The following is a 23442-nucleotide window of genomic DNA, read 5'->3' on the forward strand; positions in this document are numbered from 1 at the left end:
ACTGCAAGCATTCTAAAAAAGCAGCCTCCAAAAGCCCTCTGAGTTGAGATTTGGGAATCCAACTATCCTACAAATGCTTCCCTATGAAGCTCATGACAGTACTCCTGATTACGTGTCAGTTGCCCATCCTGTTCCCAAGGCTAATTGTCAAGTAAGACAGTAGCAAGTGACAGAGGCCAGTGAGCTGACACCGTGGATCAGGATGCTGCCTGCTCCCGCGTGACCAAGACACGGCTCCCCAGCCTCACCCAGGCTCTGCCACAGCAGGCCTTCCCCTGCTTCAGAAGAACTTCAAGACAGGACTTCAGCTGTCCCACCCACTTCCAGCAAGGAAATTCTGGGGTGGGAAGCAGGAAGAATTTAGGCAAGCATCAGTTGAAAGGTGACTTTGACGCAGATCCAGGTGGACTCCCCCAAGAAAGATGGTCCTGTGGGAGTGTTGTGTGCCATCAGTCAGAAAGGGCGCTCTCAATGAGAACAGTGAGTTAGGGCCCCAGCTCCTGTGGTCTGCTGAACCCGCACTGCAACTCCTGGCTCCCCACCTGCTTTCCTTCACTCGTCATGGGGCCTGCTCTGCTCAGTCACTCAGTCATGTCCCACTCTTTGCAGCCCCCCATGGACCATAGGCTCCTCTGTCCATGGGATTCTCCAGGCAAGAATACTGGAGTGGGTTGCCATTTCCTCCTCCAGGGGATCTTCCCAACCCAGGGATTGAACCCGCATCTCTTGCATCTCCTGCATTGGCAGGCAGATTCTTTACCACTGAGCTATCAGGGAAGCCCCCATCATAGGGGCCTACCTCGGAGTAAAGAGCTGAAATGTGGCCCATCCCTGCACTCTTCAGCCCAGACCCTGGCCTGACCAGTGTTCAGAACTGAATGAACAAATGAGTGAAATGAATGAATGAATGAATGAAGCAGGTTCTATGTACCTGGCACTATTCTTGGCTCTGGAGGCCCCAGAAGCCTCAGGCAGGTGGGGTCCCTGCTCCACGGTATGTACATTCTTTCAGATCACACATCTGAACAAGAGAAAGAAGAGTCCATCTGGACAGGGGCCTGGCATGGGGGACATCAGACTGCCTTGGGCAATCTCTGCCAGTTAGAATTGCCCAATCTTCTAACTAGAGTTAAATGTCTCCTGTCTGAGCCAATTTCTTCAAGTGTCTGCACCACGCCTGGCATTTGCAGGTTTCCCTGAGCAGCAGAGCTGACGCAAGAAAACACCATGAAAAGAGCTGGGGACAGGAGCCCAGGAGAAAGTAGCCCTCTCCTCTCCTGCGTTCCTACAATGTACAATTCACTCTGGTCTCCAACTGTTTGTTTCTGCAATGAGCCTTCCCACAGAGTCCTCATGTGGAAATGAGGGTCACCATCCATTTTACTGGAATCTAGAACACATTACTATGGCCAGACTTGGGTGTGATACTTCAGGAGCTTAGGATGGGGGGAGGTATCTATGCAAAGAAGCCCCTCCTTCCCCAGCAACCACCTGTGAGGCTGAGTCCAGAAGAGCAGGTCCTGAGGGGCCCCTTCTGCAGGGTCGTGGGATCCCCCCTCATTCTCTGTTTGCATAGGAGGGCCACTCAGGTGCCCAAGATCAAATAAGCTTGAGGAATTTCTGTGTCCATCCAGAGAAAGTGAGATAGCTGGCCGACCCTCCCCTTTAAAAAGTGAGTTGTTCATCGCAGGCATCTGAGATGTGGTGGGGGAAGGGATCCATCTCCCCAACTCACCAGTGGGGAAATGAGGAAGTGACTTCCCCAAGGTCATGGAGAGCCTCCCCTGGGGACTCCTGGCCCAGTGCTCCTCCCTGTGCTGCAACGTGGAACATGGTGGATCTTTTCCTCTTCTGTTGAAGTCACTAAAACAACTCAGCTATCAAAAATATCAGATACAAGAAGAGGCAAGAAGATTACAGGCACAAAAGAGCAAAATTTGATGATTGTCCAAAATTCTCTAGTTATTTGAAAAATAGTCCCTTCTGTAAAATCTCCCCATGCCTAACATGTTACCAAACATTTTTTAAAGTCACAGATCAAATTGTTTCTGATATCTTCAGGAGCTTCATGTCAAGGCTGATGTTAATATTTCGTGAGAGACAGACACAGTAGAACAAATACAAAATCAATGCCATCTGTCTGCAGGAAACTACTCGAGATTCCAGACATCAGAGAAGCCTGATGCAAGCAGATTCAGGAGCAATGGCCCCATAGAGGCAGGGAAAGATGGGAAGGGAAAAGATCCATTTCTGGTTAAGACAAATCCACCTTTGATGGTTAGAAACAAAATTAGTGAGATTAGGCCATTTTTGAATGACTCTTTCTTCTTTAAAATCCTCAGCCCAAACACAAGGTTATAACACAGTCAGTACACTTTGCAGCAGAGTGGCATGTGGTCAGACAGCAGGAGAGATTTCCTCTGTAAAGAGATGGAGAGTTCAGGAATAAGTCAACCGGTGAAGCTGACCAATGTGAATATGCCCATTAGCCCAGGGATGGGGAACTGCACACAACGGCCTCTCGGGGCGCTTATAGTCCACGTCTTCTTAGAAGCTTGGCCCAGCAGGTATAAAGTCAGAAGCCAGCTCTGGGACATGGGGCAGAGGGGTTGATTAGAAAGGGCCTGAGGTCTCACAGGCTCACCAGAGAGCCACCTGGGCTTGGGGAGTGGGCCAGGGGCCTCCAGAAGTCCAGGCTGCACAATGCACTGTGACCCCTGGGTCAGCCATCAGCAGACTCCCTGGGCACATAGCACTCCCGGGGTGGTCCTTCCAGGCAAGCGTTCGAGACTCCCCATGGATGTGATCACTCTGACTCTGGAGCCCCTGAAGACACTAAAGCCTCTTGAACGACCTCCCTTCCAACCTGGCATTGTGGCTACTCAGGTACATCTTGTATCTCTGGTGACCCCACGCACCAGGCCTTCATGGGGACATAACGCGTGATGACAGCAAGATGTGTGTGAATGGAAGAGCAAGGGGAGGATGGGAAGTCAAGGGGCTTCTGGCTCATGGGTGTCCTCGTCACGGCCATGGACCGTCTAGCAGCCATGCCCCATGCGGCTCCAAGGCCCCAGAATCCCTGCGTGTCAGCGACATTTGCTGACCGAGTGCACAGAGCATCCCCATGCCTACTGAGCCGTCCTCCCTCTGCCCAGATCAGGGTCTCCTCTCCCGGGCCGGGCTGAGTGGGTGCCGTGGACGGTCAGCCAGCAGCTCCCCATGACACCATTTCCTCCAACCACGCCTCCTCCAGCGGCTGGAGGGGCCACACCTCTTGTCCCTTTTGCCCCTTTTCCACCTATTTCCCTGAGGACCACCTTGATCCTTGATCAGATTGACGCTCGTGGGCAGAGAGCTTCAGTGATAAAGGATATTCCCTAAATGGCTGACCTGGAGCGATCTGCCACAGGACAGGCTGCACTGCTGCTGCGACCATCGGGCTCCGTCAGCAGGGGCCTCGGGGGCCACACGTGTCTCAGTAGGGGTTGACAGGACCCGGCATGACAAGTGACAAGATCCCAGCCCAAGCCAGATGCAGCAGAGCGAGGATGTGTGGGCCCCGTGGCAAACCCCAGGAGGGGTGCGGGTCTGGGGGTCTCGGGGATGACCTGGGTCCTCAAGACCCTGCTCTAGGATGTGTGGGCCCCACAGCAAACCCCAGGAGGGGTGCGGGTCTGGGGGTCTCAGGGATGACCTGGGTCCTCAAGACCCTGCTCCAGCTGTCAGCCCGGCTCTGCCCAGGTGAGTGCATTCCATCAGAGGTGCAGCTCCACACGGCTGGCCATGGCAGCCGCAGCCTCAGGGCCCCCAAACCCCCAGCTTTCGCCGGGATGAGGGGTGGGAGTGGAGCTCTTCCCTTGGCTCCAGATTGAAACTCCCCCTGACGTGCTCTCTTGGAGTTGCATGATGGAGTGGCAGAGAAGGTCCCCCAAAGAGGAAGGTGCCATCCGAGCCCGTGAAGGACGCCCACAGGGACCAGACTCCAGGGCACCCAAGGAAACACCCTGGCAAGAGCAGGCCCTGCGGGGCAGTCAGACAACCCCTGGAATCTGACTCGGCTTCGTCCCGGTCTGCGGGGTGACTGGCAGTGGTGGAGAGGGGGTAGCGGGGCTCCCCTCCCCACACGTGGTCTGAACGAGGCCCTCAAAGCTCCAGGGCCCGTGAAACACAAACAGCTCGCTGAGCGCGTCTATTTGCCAGCGAGGGCCACCTTGACAAAACGTCACAGACTGGGGGGCAACAGACATTTATTTCTTCACAACTTTGGAGGCCAGATGTCCACGATCAAGCTGTAAGCGAAGCAGGTTTCACACTGAGGCCTCTCCTGGCTTGCAGCAGCCACCTTCTGTCCCGTGTACTCAGACGGCCTTATCCTGGGCTGAGGGTGGGGAGAGAGATCGCTTTTCCTCTTCTTAAAGGGACCCACCAGCCCTGTGGAATTCGGACTCCACCCTTGTGACCTCATTTAACACCATTACCCCCAAAAGACCCTATCTCCAGATACAGTCATACTGGGCACTGGGAATTAGAGCTTCAGCATGTGGGTTTGGGGGACGCAGTTGGGTCCACAGCAGCATACCAGGCACCGTGATGAGTGGGGAGGGTGGAAGACGCCCACAGGCAACGTATCCCTTACACCCTTCAAGTCCAGGCACTGCGCCGCCCTGGCAGCGGGCTGAGGGCAGGCACGCCTCCGGGCACACGGGCATACCGCTTGTCCTCCACCCTCTCCAACAATCTGACTACCAGGAAGCAGTGCAGAGTCAGGGTTTACGCCCCAGTAATCCTGTTGAGGACTAGCAATGTGGGACGTGGTAGTGAGCAGGCTGCTGTGGGTAGCCCGCTAGGAGACTGTAGACCATGTCACCGCTGTCCTACCCAGAGAGTGTCCAGCCATCAATGCCCACTCGTCACCGCTGAAGGCTGCCCCTGGGGGCATCAGCTCCCATGTACCTCCAGGCACAGGCTCGTGGCTCGAGGGACAAGCAGGCCACGTACCCGCAGCAAGAAGCTGCTGCTGAGCAGGGCAACTGAGAGTGACAAGGCATGCGGACTGGTCACCACACTGCCTAAGCAGGTGCCTCTATGGGGAGAGGGCAGGCACCCCACAGGGCTTAGTCTCTGTGGACAAGCCCAGACCTCATTCAAAAATGACCAAAGGCCCCACGGAGAGCTGGGCACCTCTCGGGGCCTCCCATCTGCCAACAGTGAGTGCGGGAAGCCATGGACCCAAGTTGGCTGTCAGAAGTGACTGGTCCCCTCATGGGTCTGTGCACATAGCCTGACAGGGACTCAATCTACCAAGGTAAATCAAGTCAGATAATTCTCTTGTCTGTATCATAATTACTTTCTCCAGAGGAACACATTATAGCAAAATGTTGGGCTTTTTTTTTTTTTTTAAAGAAAAGCCATTTTCCTCACTAGTTTTATTCTGAATGAGCTAAGTGGTGCTAGGTTTTAAACTGCAAGAGAGAAAACACATACACAGAGTAGGTGACAATTTTCATTTTCAACAGTCATGATTGTGCATAATGCTACTAATGGCTTCCACAATGGTTCATCTTCATTTACCTAAAGCCAAACCCCAAACTTCTATATTGAAGAACTAAAAAAAAAAAAATGACTTGGGCCATTTAGTGACTGTCTTGTGCATTCCACCAACCCGTCTCTGGAAAATCATTCTGTACTGTACCCATTTTTCAGAATCATGAGGTGTACTGGGGCTCTTTAGCGGGACATGGAATAGTTTGGGGAATAGTTTAAATTTAGACCCTCTGGCTCATGACGTGAATCGAGCATAAAGAGGGGCTTGGCTATTCCCTGCAAATGACCGTCCACCGACAAGAATATGAAATGCTCCAACACAAAATAATCAAATGGACAGCAAGCAGCGACCAGCATGCTGTGGGCGCCTTTAAAAATAAGGCTCATTGTTCCCCAACCGTCTATTAATAGCTTGAAAAGACATCTGCTCCTAATTTAGTCTTCTCAAATCAAGAAATCTTCCCTTCACTTCCCTCCAGGGCCCGGATGAAATCAATCAAGCAACGAAATTTATCAAGCACCAGGCACATTCTGGCCCAGAGCTCAGAACCAAGCCTGCAACTTAACCCGAGCCACCCAAAAGCCAGGTCTGCAGGGAACATGCACCCTTTCTCCAGCCCGACATCCTTCACCCTGCACGCTCAAGCAGTGCAGAGACCACCAAGGGAGACCCCAGCGTTGGTGAGCCCCACCCCCATCAGTACCCAAGAGCCGTCCGCTCCATCACCAGGGGTCGGCTGTTGCACGAGATCCTGACTCCAGGCAAAGCTGTATTCCGTCAGTAACAAGCAGCCCTCTGCTCCTCAGGGCAACTCTTCTCATTCCTGAATATCTACGGCTGTTGAACACACCTAAAACCCTTCCCCATCCCATAGGTATAATTCTGCTCTCAGGAGCCACAAATATCAGGTCAGTTCATCTTCCTATGATAATCCTTCAGCTACTTGAGTGACGTCTGCCTGGAACCTGAGTAGCAGGGGGTTGTTATGGACCCAATGCCCAGACAGGACAATTGAGTCACAAAGCCACAGGGTGGTTCTGCCTCATTTCTGGGCAGTGACCCTCAGTGTTCATGTGTCCCCTTGCACACCCACTCCTGCAGTTCTAGACCCACAGCTCACCTCCCCTGAACGCCATGCTCACGTCTACCCAGGGACGCTGCCAGACCTTCTCTTCACACAGCGTGATTCCTCCAGTTCCCACATAGCCCCTTCCCATCTTTCAGGTCCCAGGTCCATAAGCAGCCTTCTCCAAGTTCCCTGCTAAAAGGCACCCCACATCGTGCCCAGATACACCCTTCTTTTTTAATTCTCTACATAGCAGTGAACACTATCTGCTCTATTTTTCTTCCTTTTCATTCACATGTTTATTATTTATCTTCCCCTCTGAAATGTAAGACCATGAATAAGCACAGGGTAAGAACTCAATAAATGGTTGTCATCTGAATAAAGAAAATAGCTTTCTAGGCAGAAGCAGCAGCAGCTGGCACCAAGGCACCCAGAGAAGCCATAGAGTCTACAGATCCTGTGCATGAGCTTTGGAAGCGGAAAGACTCACTTTAGTGAGCTGGGTGGTCTTGGGCAAGTCACTTGGTCATCCTGAGCCTCAGCTTCTGCATCTGCAAAATGAGGACAAGAACAGCACACACCTCCCAGTTCTGCAAATGAGGCCGTGTTTGGGGAGCATTTGGCAGAAGGATAGGTTCGGAACAGACCATCCGCCTGTGGGACTACGGTGCGTGCTGGGGGCTGGGTGCCCAAGGAGCCGTGCCCCATGCAGAGCGACAAGGCGGGGCTGGTGGGCAGACAGGCGGCACAGTGCAGAAGCTGCCAGCCCAAGGGGCTGAGGGCAGAAGATCCAGACATCAGGGCCACCACTGGAAGCCCCGACTGCGAGCCGGCCCTGACCCATCAGCTGGTTCCCACCCTTCTCCTCCCACCCCTCAGAAGAGCCCGCTGAGGGCACCAGGCTCAGAGAAGGTGGCTAGAGGGGCCAGCCCCCAGCTGTCACATCTCTGCTCACGGCCCCTGGTTGCGCGGTGGCTGAGGAGGAAGGCGCCAGACCCAGCGTCAGCACCCCTTTCAGAGAGCTCAGGCCCTCCTCCTTGGCCAGCGTTGGCTCCCACGGGCAGGGCTGCAGGGAAAGCAGAGGCCCTAGAGAAAAGGGCTCCCCATGGGCCCCACCTCCAAGCTGCCAGCCCGAAGCCCCCTGCAGGGCCTGGGCCGGAGCCAGGGCGCTTCCGCGGGCCGCCGGCCCCCGGGACACAGCCAGGATTGTCCAGCCCGCTGCAGGCGTCGACCGCAGCTGAGAGGACAAGGCCCAGCTGTTCCTGCAGACAAGCGGGCAGCTCTCTTCCCACATGACAAGGGAACCTGTGTCCCTGGGGGAGGAGACAAACAGAGGGAAGGGGCCAGGGCAGACCCAGGCGGGGCCGTAAACACCCCTCCCTGGGGTCCCCCACGCCCGGAGCGGAGCCAGGGAGGGGAGGGCAGCACGGGTCCTGAGAAGCCCCCCAGCCTGCCACAAAAGGGGGACAGACGGCCTGCCAGCAGGACCAAAAGACAGGGCTGTGAGCGTACACACACGCGAGGGCTTTCAGAGACAGGCTCGTTTATGCCGAGCCTCATTCGAGACAGCAGCAGCTTCTATTTAGTGAGTAGGTTTTAATCAAGGATAAAGACCTGGACAGATCCTGCCAGGACTCTTCCAGTAGGACCTGACAGAACACTGCACCAACTAGAGTGTAAAAATGAGGGTAACAGCCACGGAACCGAGGAGAGGAGGGGTGCACCTCCTTCCAGGCGTGGCCGCACCAGAGACTCCAGCGACGCTGCAGGATCAGCTGTATGTCAGCTCTGGCTCCCCCCGAGGGAGGTGCCTCTGGCCATATCCACAGCCTGCCATTCTGGAGACCCAGGAGCACTGCCTTCCCAGTGACCCTGACCAGACATCCCCCCATGACACGGACATGTCATTCAGCCAGGCTCTTGTGCGTCCCTGGGCTCAGGAGGCAGAGTTCTGATTGGCAAGGCTTGAGTCACATTTCTACTTCAGAAGCTGGGGAAAGAGGTCAGCTCCACTCAGCCAGTAAGGATGTGCAGGAAGGGAAAGCTGCAGACTTTTCCCTTTAAACATCAGCCATTGGCTATAAATGTGAACAGCATGCCGTATCACCCTCCCCACATGGAGGCGGAGGGTTTGGGGGGAACAACCTGCAAGAATCGAGAGAATGAGGCTGACATTCAGAGGAAAAGCTCAGAGAAAACAGACCAGAGCCCTAACAAATTCATTTGAATCCCTGGATCAAGCTCTGCCTGAAAGCCATTCCAGTTACATGAGCAAATTAGATTTCTTTAGGTAGTGTGAATTGTTTTCAGGTAGTGTGAATTGTTCTTCTGTCACTTGCACCCAAAATGAAAGTACGTGTAAATGCCTGAACGTCTCTCCCACCGAGACGGTGAGCTCCAAGAGATCAGAAACCATGTCTTTTCAATCTCTATACCTACCAGCTGGTACGGGGTTTGACATGGAGCAGGTACTGAAGAGTACTTGTTGAATGAATGAGCACGTGTTACTAATGATGAAATTTCTCACTGTCCTCCGCAAACTCTCAGAATTTGTGGAACACGTTCATCGGCCTCATTGCACCTGAACATACAGCACCTTCCCCAGGCCCCACAGCATCTCTCAGACTCTGGTGGGGCAGCTGGCCTGGCCCCCATTCTACAGGAAGAACGAGGGCTGAGGATATCGCCGAGGCTTCCTCAGGGATGGTCATTTGTCAGGTGTTGATTCAGCCGTCTTGGAGAGGCCCGCTCACGTCACTAGAGAGCCACCTTTTGGACAGGCGCTGTCTGGGCCTCCTCAGAGGGCATCCCCTCTCCAGGGTCTCCCTGCAGAGCCGCTGAACACATGGGGCTCCTGCGAAGCAAGGCAGGCAAAGCCTCGGACATATTTAAGAGCGAGTTGGAAGTCGTTAGCTCCCATTTTAATTTAACAAGCCCAATTTTATAAATAAGAGTGAATTTTCCCAGGCTATTATTTCTAATTATGCATTTACATCAATTCACATTATGCGGTTGATGAAATGTTAATACCAAAGGCAATTTTCTGCTGACAGGCAGCATGGAGAAGAGCTTTCTTCACATTACGAGTCAATATTTTTGGAAATAATTACCGAGTTGCTCACCAAAGTTTGCACTGACTAACGCAGTTGCTGCATCTACGCAGCCCCCAGTGGAGAGACTAGGAGGGAAATCCCCTGACAGGGAGCGTGGGGAGGAGGCCGAGGACTCAGGGAGCTGAGCCGGGGACCCGGGCGGCTCCAGGGCTGGCCGCTGCTGGCGACCACTTGGAGAAGGAAACGGCAGCCCACTCCAGGACTCTTGCCTGGAAAATTCCATGGATGGAGGAGCCTGGCAGGCCACAGTCCACGGGCTCGCAAAGAGTCGGACACACTCTACTGGTTCACTGGTTCAGCTCCACCAGGTGCCAGACTAAACGGCTCCAGGACGTAGACTTATCATCTGCATCATGGGAGTGATCAGAGCAACTCTCCCACAGGGTGTTAATGCATCTATGCTTTCATTCATTTATTTGTCCAGGAGGAATCTATTGTAGATCTACTCACTATTGGTACTCAATAAATGGTAAGGATGCTTATGAGGAGAAGGAAATACTCTGGACTTCCTAACAGAGCAGGCTGGAGGTGCCTCTCACCCTAAGTGACAATACAGGACTGGTGGAGCCCTGCAAGAAAGCCGGAGGACCAACACTCAGGACCCGCAACTTCACAGAGCTTCCTGCATAACGGAGGCAAGTGCTAGGTTCCAGGGCTGCAGGGGGCCTCAGCATGGCCCAGGGGTGGCGGGCCAGCTACTGAGACAGAGACGACCACCAGGACCACCCCAGACCAAGCTTGCGGAGGGAACGCACAAGCCTCAGGTGGACATCCTCCAGGTCCTCTGTGGCATCTATACGGAAGCCCGTGCAGACAAAGGACCACTTCTATCTGAGCCAGAGAAGCAAGCCTGGGACTAAGTTGTGAGGAGTCCAACTCAGCAGCGTGAGAAAGATGACCAGCAACGAGGAGACTGGGGGCTGTGGCCAGGGCAGTGGGGGGAGAGCAAGGGAGCAAGCGCTTCCGGGAGAGGAGCACGCCCAGCTCTGCCGATGTGCTAGCAGATGCAGGGAAGGACTCAACAGCGCTCCCGAGGTTGGAGAAGTCGGGCACACGGAGGCATCACTGCAGGAGCCGCGGCGGTGAAGGAACGGGGTGGAGCCGTGCTGAGAAGGGCCGGGCGGCACTGCCAGACACCGCGGACCACCAAGGCCGCCGCTTCCCAACCTCAGCATCTCCCCCAGCGATCTCTGGGCTCAGACACGCCGGCGCAGCACAGGCAAGAGACCCCGGGGACCGAAAAGAGAAGAGAGCCAGGTTCAAGGATAACATTCTCACCTCAGCTTAAAATAGACAGAAAACACAGAAGAGTCTGAAAAATCCAGCAGAGCCGCACCTCACGGAGACCTCCGGCCTCACCGGTGTCCCCGCCGTGGGTCCAGAGTGCGGCCCAGTCCTTGGTCAGCGTCTGCACAGCTGCAGGGAGTGCCCGAGGGCCACCCCAGAGTGTCCTGCCTCCGGGGCCACGCCTGGGGCGGGTGACGCCACACCCGGGGCCCTGGAGCCAGTGTTAGCCTGCAGACCCTGCAGCGTTTGTTTCTGCAGTGAAATCAACATTTTAAAATTAGATTTCTCGTAAAAACCTGGGTTTCCAGCTTCATCTGGGACTGAAACACCAGGCCTCTCAGGGTCTGCACCGAGCCGTGCCCCCGGGCGGGGTGTGATGGGGCTGCTCTGTGCACACACCATTTACACACACCTACGCGGTCTTCTCACACCAGCTGTCACTCATCCAAACACTGCCTGTGCACACACACACACACACACACACACACACAGAGGTCATGCTGTCTATGCACAAGCACCCCCTCCCCCACCCCACACACACACACAAGCACACTCAGCACGCGCCCACCACCCCTGTCCTGAGGGTGCAGCCGGGGACTCCAGTCCCTGGAGGCCGGGCCCAGTGGAGGCTTGTGAGCTGAGAGGCTCCAGGACAGGAGATAGGGCCCAGCCCGCGGAAGGTGAACTCCTGGAGGCCCGGGCCTGCAGGCAGGTGTGGGGAGAGCCACGGCCCTTTGTCACCCCCGGGGTACCCCAGGTGCGCCCTGCCACTCTCTCTCTTACTGTGGGGTACCTGCAGCTGTCACTGTTCACAGCTGCACCAGCCCCTCGACCTGGCTGCCCTGCTCTCCCTGCCCCCTCAGCTGGGCGGGCTCTGGAAGCCACGGCGCTGCGGGAGCACTCCACTCAGAGAAGACCCACCGCGGCCAAGGCCGCGCTCCTGCAGGGCGGACCTCCCCATCCCCGCAAGGCGCATGCACCCTTGTCCAGAAGCCCCGGGCTGGGCCATGCACACCACAGGCACTCACTCAAGGCTTGCCAAGCCACCTCTCTTTAAGCACCATGGGACAAGCTCGAACCCTGACAAAAGTTCTCATCCCCGCGCTCCACCCCAGAACGAGCAGGACTGGGGAGGACGGAGCCAAGGTGAGGGGCCAGGCCCGAGAGGCTCAGGGCCTGGGATCTCCCCAACTCAGGCCTCTTCCCAGAGACTCTCATTTTCTCCAGTTTTTCCTTTTTTGGAAAAAAAAAAAATGACATTTTGAAACATTATTGTGAAAAATTAATTTAGGCCTGAAGCCTCAAAGACATTTTGCAAACAAAACTACGGCTTCTGTGTGCGGCCACTGCCTGAGCTGAAAACCCCCCCGGGGCCTTGGCCAGCCACTGGTCCCCACCGGGAGAAGCGGCCACACCCACCCGAAACTGCTCTCCTGGGAAAAGCACGGCCTGATTCCAGGGCCCGGGGACAGAAGAGTAATCACATGCGTGCAAGGGCATGGCAGCCGCTGGCTTCCAAGGCAGGGTGACCTTTTGTCAACTTCGGACAGGAACACAAATCTCCCTACCATCACGCTGGATCGGCCTTGATTGGATCAAAATCCCATCGGAAAACAGGGGGGAGGAAAGGCAATAAAACCTCCAGAATTGATATTAAACCACTGACATTTCACAAACCGAGCGGCCCTGGCAGCTGCCAGTCTAACAGCAGGAGGAACTCTGAAGGGGCAAGTCAGCCGTGAAGGTCACAGCAGCACGGAGCCTCTCCCAGGCCCAGGCGTCAGCACCGAGGGGGCCGGGGCCCGGACGGCAGGGTGGAGCGAGCCCCTGCCTGGCGCAGCTGCCCCTCTGAACCCTGCCTGCGTGCCTGCCCGGTGCACCCAAGCAGGGGACACCAGGGGACCTCAGAGCCTCCCGGACCAGACGCTCTGAAGCCAAAGGTGACACTATGCTCCAAACCTGTGCCTGGCCCCTACTGGACCTACTGTAGCCTCACATGGGGATGGGCCCCCATCCAGCGTTAAACTGGGAGAGACAAGAGGTCCTTCAAAAACAGCCTGGGACTAAAACTCTCTGGGAGCCTCCTGTGGACCACAGCACCTCCCACTGTCCCCAAGGCCCCCATACAGATGCTCTGGGCAGAAACTTCTAGGTGGTGGCCAAGAAAGATGTGGAAGGATGCCACAACCTTAGAGGCCTCGAAACAGAGCCCAGTTGGCACTTCCTGAGCGGCTCCTGAAACCCGGAACTGCAGAGGACGTGGGACAATGATCATCATGAATCCCCAGTCATGACAGTCCACAAAGCTACTTGCCAGATATCAGCTCGTCTAACCCCACAGCAGTCCGAGAGGCGGGGACCCCAGTGCGCTCTGCCAGGGGAGCTGAGGCTTAGCTCAGCACAGCAGAGAAACAGCCACACTTCCTGGCTTTGACCATCCCATCACTGCCTCCACTGTGCCCTGGGCTCTGGACTCTGTGCCCACCTTAACTCCCTGACCACACGACGCTAACTCTTCAGAAAGCTGGCTGGTCAAAGACACTGGAAGGGCACCAGAGACATCTCTGGTCCCCAACAGCATCTCTAGGGGAACCAACACACAACATCTTGCCAATGGGGAGACTCCCATGGGTCTGGAGCAAGCACTAGAGCCACAGCCCTGACTCTCTGGCCAGCCCCTGGTCATTATTAGCCATCTCCATGTTTTATAATCGCCATCCTCACCATTAAGGTGAAGAACACTCACGGGGAAATAACAGAGTTTTATCTCAAGCAGATTGATCCACTCACATCCATCTGCCCAAGCCTCTTAATTCTCCATAAAGTCAAAGCAATTTTTGGTTAAGTATACAGTCTGTCCTCTACTAAATTAAACCAATAAGATCCAGTGGGAAATAAAACCCCAAGTGTATTGAGAATATTAAAAAACACACAACTCTCCATGGATCTATAAGATTTACTCTGGCAAATAATTGTGAACATAACACACACAGAGACTATAATGAAATCATTAGGGGACACAGAACACCACTTATCACTTCCCCCTGATAACACCATGCTTCCCAAGTACCCAGGCTCAAGGAGAGCCAGTCCACACCCTGAAATCTCCCGTCCCACATTGTCACATTACCAAAGTCAGCTAGGCATGCACTTTAAAATATGAATTGCTGCTGTTACTGCTACGCCCAGGTGCTGAGTGATCTGCTGTAAACACTTTGTCTTAAAATCAATCCTCCCATTCACCCTCTGCAATCAGCAAAGCTGGTATACCCTTTAACAGATGGGAAAGCTGAGTTCCAAGAGGTCAAGGCAAGACCAGGACCAGAACCAAAGCACTCCTGACTCCACAGCCCTGGAAGCCATCTGGCTCTGCTTGCTTAGTTTTGCATCTGACTTACTTTCCCATCGAGCAATGGGTCCCCCAGGTCACTGGGCAGGATCTTGCTCATGCTGCTCATCAGAGATGGTGTCAAGAGCCCCCTAAGCCTGCTCACCAGCTGTGGCCTAGGACCATACGCATCGTCTCAGTGGAAGGTGGGAGAGAGAGACAGAGAGGGCAGGAATGAGAACCCACATTGCAGTTGGGGAACCTGAGGCTCACGGTCCCTCCCAATGAAGCCCATAGGTCCAGGAGTCTCAGTAGGTCAAGGACCCAGGAAGACAGGGTGAGGCACTTAGCTGGGGACTCAGGCGTCATGAGGCTCACCCAAAGCCCGCACATTTTGGGGGCCAGGTGCGGTGCTGTTGGTCAGAGCCAGCCGCCAAGTGCAGAGGGACAGGAGAGGACAGGGCACGGCGAGCTCTCGTCAAAAGGCCTCTCGGAGCCACGTCCAAACAAGGAGCCGTCTGCAGCCTTGCACTTGCTCCCAGGCTCTCTGAGAACTTGCTTCCCTGCCTCCACCCCACCCGACGCTGCCTTCAGGGCCGGGCCTCCTCCTTATCCCCTCAAGCCCGGCGCGCTAGCCCGTCCTGCCCTCACCTCACCCTGCTGACTCTGGACTCCTCTCTGTCCCCAGAAGCGCAACCCCCGCACCGCTGGTGTTTCTTCCCTGGGCTGGGCCCCCAGAACCTGGCCCTGCCCCGTCACTCAAATTCCCACTCTGCGCTCAGGGCTGAGCGTTCGGGAACTGTCCAACGTGGGGTCCACCTGCCACCTCTCTGCCAGACTGGGCTCACTCTGGGCTGGATCTGCACCCCATGGGCTCTAAGCCCCACTCTTCTGGGCACGGAAACCCTTACTGTGGCTCCAAGGCCCTCTGTGCCCCCACCTGCCGCCCCCCAGGCCACCTGAGTTCCTCACTCGCACCCCTGCCCTCCACCCTACAGGTCCCTGACTTTGACCTTGGCCTTGGCACAGGCTGTGCCTTTAGCCCCCAGCACCCTCCCCCTCCCGCCTTTGCCTGGCTGATGCGTTACGTCTTCCCCAACCAGCAGGACCACCACGATGTGTGTGGGGGGGGGGCTGTGTGTTACACATCGCAGACTGGGCTGATCAGGCTTAGCTTGTTCTCTCTTTGTGGGTGCGTCTCTGCTCCCTTCTGGGCTGAACTGCAGCTTCTGTGTAGGCAGGTGCTGTGAGCACCCCAGCATGGTGCCCGCAGATACACACCAGTGAGATGCATGATGAGGTCCTCAAGACGTGCCGGCTGAATGAATGTTTGAGGTGACACACGCTCTGTCTGGAGTCTCTCCGCCTTAGTCCATCTCTCCAGGCAGTCCCCAGCCTCAGAAGTCCTGTCTCTGATGAGCAGACTAACAGCCCCAGGCTCCGGGGACCCAGCGTGGGGACACTGATCCAACACGGATAGACCAGACCCATGGGCCTCACAGCTTGGGGTCTCCTACTGCTGCAGGCCCAGCGCAGGCGGACTGCAAGCCAGCTCCACGCTGCGGCGTGCACACGAGCAAGGGCCGCTCGGCTCCCCAGAGGCCTGCAACAGCAGAGCTGAAGCCCCAGCATCTTCCTCCCAGGATGCAGGGCAGAGGAGAGCAACAGGAGCTGCCACGTGAGCCTCTCCACGCGCCACACCCCCATCACAGGCACTCGATGCCCCCATCACCCAGGACAGAGACCCCCCGGGCACTGGGAGGGCCCGCCTGTGCTGCCCACAGCAGCCGGCCAGAGGTGTGCCCTCAGGGGAAGTCCCCTGGGGTGGGACTTCTGGCCTTTATCCCCAGACACTAGTGGGGAGTCAATGACTAAACTGGCCAAAAATGAAAGTCCCTGTAACTCTGATCTTTTCCTTTAAGCTGTTGGGTACACAGAGTGTGGCCAAGATTATTGATAGAAAAGTTTATGGATGGGCTGCATCTTAAAATGAAAACACATTACCCAAAATCAATGTTGCTGGATGTGGTTCAGGGAGGACAGGAAAGGTCAGCTGAGACAAGAATATCAAAACCAAAACTCCAAGAGGACATGAACATTAAAGCAAATTTTGAAAGTGAGTTCCAGGAAAAACATTTACGTAGGGCTATAATTTAAGGGTGCTTTCATGAGAGGCTGGGCGGTCTTTCTAAATAGCATTCTTGAAACATCTTTGAGAGTCCGGTGAATTCATGCACAAAATGGTATTGACAAGTGCTGCATACCCCGACTTGCAGCCCAATCAGAACAGCACGTGCTGGTGGTAGGCATGAGTTAGGTTAGAGAGTTGAGGATGGTCACAAGCAAGCCCCCAGGCAGAGCGGGACCAGCGGGTCAGGCGGGTTGAGCGCCTATTGATCACATTACCCCTGTACACAGTGATCCTGCGGGCATTTCAGAGCCTGTGGACCCAGAGAGGAAGGAAAAAAACCTGGAAGCCAAAAGGGCAGCTGTCACTGCCTACCAATGAGCACTCGGGGCTGGCCATGCAGTAGTTCTGAAACACTCTGACAGGTCCACCCGTGGGAAACTAGTCTCATCTCACATGGCCAACGTGCTCCCTAAACAGGGCATCTTTCTGCTTTTTTTTTAAACAGGGCATCTCTGAGGAAGCCCAGGGGACACTGGCAGCTGGCAGGGCTGAGGAGCTCTGGTCCCCAGAGAGTAGTTTTCCTCTGGGGAAGCAACATACACGCTTTGTCACAGATGCCTTCTTTAGAGCTTCCAACAGAGACCGTGGCCCACCACGACTCAGTGAGAAGGGACTGGCTTCCCTGCAGGAGGGCGCCGGGCCAGGCATCAGCCAGGACGGTGGGGGCTGCTGCCTGGCAAAGGCTAGATCAAGGAGACTGAAGGCCACAACCTGCCCACCAGGGAAGCCCCAGGAAAGGAGCAACTGCGCCCTCTGGAAACTCCTGACAGGGCTCCTGGTTCCTACAGCCACAGAGCCCCAGGCACGGTCAGACCCAGCCTGGAGGTAAAGACACAGAGAAGAAAGATAGAGCTGTGGCCTCAGTCTAGGAGACAGGAGGGAAGAGCAAACAGACCCACTCAGCACAGAGCAGCCGCACACCACAAGCAGCCTCGTCAGGCGCCGTCAGTCAAGGGCCGAGGAGCCTCGCTGTCTGCACCAGCTCCAGGTACCGGACCTCAGTCTCATCTGAGGTTGCGCTGTTCTGAGTTAAAGTTGGGACCTCAGAGGAAGACAGACCTGGTTTAAGCCTTACTTGCCTATGTGACTGTGGGCTAGTTCCTCAAACTCTCTGAGTACCACACCTCTAAGATGGGTAAAATCAGTCTACCACACAGGAGTAGGTACCCACCATTATAGGGGTTAAATGAGCCCATCCATTTACTCCACAAATATTTATTGAGCACCGACTGTATGTTGGACCCTGTTCTAGGTGCTGGAGATACATCAATGAGTGTAGACTTTACAGATCTCTGTGTCATTATAAATAAGGATACTGGATCATGTGTTGGAAAGAAGTTGGTGCTAAAGAAAGGAGTGCAAAGTCAGGGACTGGGAGTGCTGGAGGTAGGGACGGAGGAGTGCAGATTGCATGTTAAAACTGTGACCCCAGTGGGCCTCACTGAGATGTGACTGCTTAACAACAATCAGAAGAACCAGGTAACTGAGGAAGGAGTATTCCAGCCAGACAGAACACCTGGTGCAAAGGCCCTGGGCGGGAGCACGCCCGCGCGGCATTGTAGGAAGGAGGCCAGTGTGGCAGAGGATTCTGACCAAGACAAAGACAGAAAGCAAGAGACGAGGACCGAGGAGGAGGAGGTGGAAGGCAGATGGTTTGACCCTGCCAGTCATTGCAAGGTCACTGATGTTTGTCCTGAACGAAAAGGGAGCCACTGCAAGGCTTTGAGCAGAGGAAGAGTGATCTGATTTCTGTTTGAGAAGGACTGCTCAGTTCTCACGTTGACAACTAATGCACGGAGAGTGCCTAGTACACGAAGAGTATGTACAATGTACAGCTACCATTCTCATTCATCGTAACACCGATTTATGCTGTGGGAAAGAAAGACCTTACCCCCACAGGGTGGTACAGGTTCAGAAGATTCTCCAACCTTAAAGGTGAGCGAGGCGTCACTTCCTCTGGTTGCAGGAATCCTCCCCCTGTGTCTCCCTGGTCGCTGGCCCTCCACCTCGGTATGCTATCAGGACAGGAGACTGCTGCATCTCCGGGCAGGCCACTGCACAGTAGACTAACTCCTGCCATCATAACCCTGCTTGGAATCAGCCCCCAAATGAATCTGGTTTCCTAGAATCCCACCAGCGTCCTGAGCCTGTGCAGTACAGTGCAAGTCTGCCCCCTCCCTTCGGAAGCTGAGGACAGCAATGGGCCTGGCAGGGTTTTATATTCAGTGATCCAAGTGTGGTTTCCAAAGGAAGGTGGAATTATTAAGGGAAAGCTCCCAGGGGGTGGGGGCATGAAAGGACAGAAAGCAGCCAGCAACTGCCTCTCTGGGGCCCCTGGAGAGAAACTGTAGAAGAGGAGGAAGGCCCTGAGACATCCCTCCCTTCCTGGCCAGAGACCTTGGCCAACAAGGGCCCAACAGATGAGCAACAGTGGCCTGAGGACACAGGAATAACTCCTTGGCCACAGATGAGATGCTGAAACTCAGGCCTAGGAGGGGGTAAATGGACCTGCCCAGGGCACCCAGCTGGCAAAGACCTAGCTTAGAAAGGACCTGCAGCTTCCTGGACCAAAGTCAGCTGCTGGGAAGTGTCAGCTCCTTGGTTCTTGGGAAACCCTCTGGTGGAGCCTCCAGAGAGGCTGGGGAATAGGGACAGCAGTCACGTTAATCCACAGGGCTCCTCTCCTCTCCACCCAGGTCAAAGCTAAGAGATTAGAGATGGGATGGAGACAGAGACGCTGAAGTCCGCTGACTGCTTTCCCTTGGTGGAGTCAAGAGATGCCAAGCGCAGGCGTGGGACTCGCCCCTACAACTATGTGTCCCTCCAAACCGCAAGCGCGCCCCCACGTTTCCCTTCGGGGACCAGACTGCTCTCTCGAAGAGGGCTGAGGACGGAGAAGGCTCTGGGCGAAAGCTTTGAGAAGTCCAGGGTTTCGGGGGATGCGAAGCCAGGGCTGGGCTCCGAAACCGGGCTGCGGGCCCGCCCTTTGCCTTCCTCTCGGGGATCCCCCCGGGCACCGAGTAAAGCGAGGGCTGCGACCCATGAAGAACAAGGGGGGAGGCAAGGGCCACGATCGAGGCGCAGGAACCCCACCCCGCTCGGAACCCCCCTGGGCCTGGAGTCGTGCCGGGCGCTCCGCAGCCACCCCGCCCCACCCCGCCTCTGCCGTCACTCACTGCCGCCGCTCCGGCTCGCTCTCGCGCTCTCGGCGCCTCGGGCACCTGCTCGCCCCGCGCCGAGCGCTCACTTCTCGCTCGCACGCTGCAGACTCCGGCGTGGCCGCCCGCACGCTCCGGCCCCGGCCCCGGCCCCGCTCGGCGCTCCGCCCTGCTCCCGGGCCCGCGGCGCCCACCCTCCCGCGCCCCAGCCCGCCATGGCCTGGGCCGGGGACAAAGAGCGGGGCAGCTTTTTGTCCAAACCGGGGTAAGAAGTTGAGGGCGGGGGTCTGCGGAGAGAGCCTCGGGCCCCGCGGGGGACAGGGATGCTAAGCCGCCGTCTCGGGCGACGGAGATGGAAAAGAAACAAGGGAGAGTTGGGGTGGGAAGACCCCCAGCCCAAGCGGGGGCGCGGCGGGGCTGCGCTCCAGCCTGAGGCTGGCGGTCCCTCCAGGCGACCGGGCGGGGCGGGGGGAGCGCTCCGGGGCGGGGGCGGCGCCGGCTGTGGAAGAGAAAAGAAGGGGAGAGAAGGGAGGGGGGCGGGAGGGCGCGGGTGATGCGGCTCTGGAGGCGGCCCGGCGCCCAGCCGCTGACCGCCCCCTCCCCTTCCCTTCCCCCTCCTCTCCCGCCCCTCCGGCTCCCGGGCCGCCACGCTGGACCCGCTCTCCCGGCGCTGCGCTGGGTCGGACGCCAGGTCTGCGCGCCGCGGCTGAGCGCCCACTCGCCCTGCGGAAAGAGCCGAGCAGGGACCGGCGGAGGCGGCAGCGGGAGAGCGGGGCGGCCGCCGGAGGAGGCGGCGGTCGGGAGCCGCAGCAGCAGGAGACCTGCAGGCAGAAGCTCGGGGCTCCGAGGCGCGCGCTCTCCTGGCCAGGGATGGGTCCCAGCGCGGCCCGGCCCCCGACCGGCCCGCCAGGCAGAGACTGAATTGCGGGTCCCCAGAGTCCGGCGGACTACCGGACAAAAGGAAGCACGGACTGACTGCCAGGAGCTTCCCGGCGGGACCTCGCGTTCCGCGCACCCGGAGCAGCGCCCCCCGCCGGAGCCGCGCCTGGCGAGGCGGCGAGGGAGCTGGACTGATTGGCGGCCGCCGGCGGCCGGGGGAGGGGGCGCCGCGCGGGGCCATGGCAGGCTCGAAGGCGTCCTAGCCCGAGCCCGACCGGATCCGAGCCCGCGCCGCCGCCACAGCCGCCTCTCCGATCCCGGGTCCCCGTCGCCGCCGCGCCCCCTGCGGGAGATGGACCAGAGGAACCGGCTCGGCGCTCCCGGATACCTGCCGCCGCTGCTGCTGCGCGCCCTGCTGCTCTTCGTGGCCGAGGGTGAGAGCGGGAACTTTGCTGCCGCTGGGGACTCAGGGGTCCTCCCGGGGCCTCCAAAGCCAGCCTGTCCCGGCCGCCGCGGAGAAAGAGGCGGAGGAAGCGAAGGGGAAGGCTTCACGCTCTCCAGCGATCCTAATGTGCAGCCACGGCCCGGCGCGGTAGGGGGTGGAGAGCGGCGAAGGGTCGCGGCATCAGTGACGCCCGCGCCCAGGTCCTTCGGAGCCGGACCTGGGCTCCAGCTGCGGCCAGGCGGCTCGTGGGGCGCCGGGAGTTGGCGCGCCCCAGCCTGGCGCTGGTAGCGCGGCCGGCCGCTGGGAAGAAGCGTGAGCCGCCCCCGCCGCCCCGCCCGGACTGGAGGGAAGCGGCCTGCAGTGGCAGCCGGTCTCTGCAGTGGCCCGGCAGCTGCTCGAGCGGACTTGGCCAGTGCCTGGGCCGCGCGAGCAGCTGGGGGGGGTGGGAAGCGCACGGCCCAGAGAGCCGGGGTGGCCCCGGGCCTCCGCCCCACAGCTAGTCACGCCTCTCTCCCCCCCGCCCCCAGCGACATTCACCGAAGTCCCCAGAGATGTGACCGTGCGTGAGGGAGACGACATCGAAATGCCCTGCGCCTTCCGGGCCAGCGGAGCCACGTCGTACTCACTGGAGATTCAGTGGTGGTACCTCAAGGAGCCGCCCCGAGAGCTGCTGCACGAGCTAGCGCTCAGCGTGCCCGGCGCCCGGAGCAAGGTACTGGCCACCCGCGCGGCACCTGGGGTGGCCGGGGAGAGGCAGGCAGGGCGCCGCCCCGTGGTGCAACCCGTCTCCTCCCGCCCGCGTCTTCACAGCACCTTCAACAACAGCGGCTGTTACCGCTAGGCATTCGCATTCCCTTCACGGAAACCTCCCCTGAACTCCATGCCTAGCCCTAGGAAGCTACCCTTCATCCAGTTTGCCCGCTCTTGCCAGCTGCGGGTCCAGAGGGTGATGGGTTCCGGGTGTTGAAAATAGACCGCTTGCTGGGGCCGGGCTTTCCCTGTCCTCTGCCACTCCGAGGTCCCCAGGGCACACGGCCAAGCAGCTAAGCTCCTCCGGGCTGGGTTCCAGAGGCTGGCGGAGCACGCTGTACAGGTTACCTCCAGCCGCTGCAGGGTCAGAGGGACTTCCCCCTCTGCCCATCTGCCTCTTAAACAGTCTCTAGCGCTGTCTCTGTCCCTCTCTCTCTCTCTCTCACACACACACACACACACCTACCTTCGCTGCGCACACACACACACACCACACACACACACACACACACCGCCTACCTTCGCTCTACCCAGAGTCCCACCCTTTGCTCACATCTCCCATCGGGTCCTGTCCATCCAGCTTTCCAAGGGGTTTAGGGAAACAACATAGGGAATGGGGATGCTCCTCCAGAGGGAAATGGGTCTTCCTTCCCACCCGGGAGGCAATCCAGCCTCCCTTCCTTGGCTGGCAGGGGTGCTCCAGCAGCCCCTCCTTGGCCGGGCGCCATGCTAGCTCCAAGCCCTGCTTCCTTCCGGATAAAACTCCTGAAAATTCCGCTGTTCTTCGTGCCCTCCGCCGTGGCTACATCCCGAGCGGTTTCGAGTCTCAGCCCGCCTGCGGAGGATCCTCTTGCAGGAGGTGCGTCTGAGTTCCCTGAGCCTGAAGGCCAACAGCCTAATGTCTCTCTCTCCCTCTTTGCATTTTAGGTAACAAATAAGGATGCGACTAAAATCAGCGTAAGTGTGGAGCCCAGCGCGGGCCGCGGGAGACCCCTTCCGGCCGCTTTGCGCCCCGCAGCCTCCTCCCTCTTAGAAAGGCTCCTTGGCGGTGCGGCATAGGTCCCAGCTCACACCCTGGCATTGTCGGCCGCTTGGTGTGTCCGTGCGCCATCTGTCGCCGGTCGTGGATCGGGTTCTCTTTTGCGTAAATCAAGGGTCCCAGGCCTGAATCTCCTTCCTCCTCCGTACACTTGCCTGTAAAGCTCTCCTGCAGGCTCCTTGCCCTAGCTCCTGGCTCAGGGCTGTGGGCCCCACTCCCGCCCCGCACGCAGCCCACGCCCTGGCGGTGCCCTCCGCGGCAGCCCTCTCCTCCGCCTCGGTTGTGGGTCGCGGTGCCGGGCGCTGTGGGCTGGCTTGGAGTTGCGGTGGAGAGGAGGAGTCTTGCCAGGGTTGGGGGGGACATGCGCCAAGCCTTCCCCGCTGGAGATGGAGGGATCACGGCCTGGGGATGACCAGGGCCTCCTATGCCCGGTTCGGAGATGAGGGTTCCCTGGGAGCTTGGTGAGGGCCACAAAGCTGTTGCTCCCCGGCGTCTCCAGCAGCTCGCAGGGAGCTGAGCTTTGTCCGCCGCTCCACGCTGCCGCTGAGAGGCAAGTTCCTAGGCAGCTGGGACCCAGTGGGTGTGGCAGCAGCCTCTGCATCCGCTGCCTCCCAGCGAGGGCAGAGCGCTCGCTGAGA

At 57.7% G+C, this 23442-nt stretch overlaps 1 protein-coding gene across 1 annotated transcript in view; it reads left to right on the top strand.

The window, feature by feature from the left end:
* The first annotated feature begins 20922 nt into the window (after positions 1-20922).
* Positions 20923-23442, top strand: part of VSTM2B (V-set and transmembrane domain containing 2B) — a 38204-nt gene continuing 35684 nt past the window's right edge. The window contains exons 1-3 of the mRNA XM_061140675.1: positions 20923-21004; positions 21543-21727; positions 22693-22722. Coding sequence (XP_060996658.1) covers positions 20923-21004; positions 21543-21727; positions 22693-22722 — 297 coding nt within the window. The remainder of the gene's footprint in view (positions 21005-21542; positions 21728-22692; positions 22723-23442) is intronic.

Source organism: Dama dama, chromosome 4 (genome assembly GCF_033118175.1).
Source record: "Dama dama isolate Ldn47 chromosome 4, ASM3311817v1, whole genome shotgun sequence".
Lineage (NCBI taxonomy): Eukaryota > Metazoa > Chordata > Mammalia > Artiodactyla > Cervidae > Dama > Dama dama.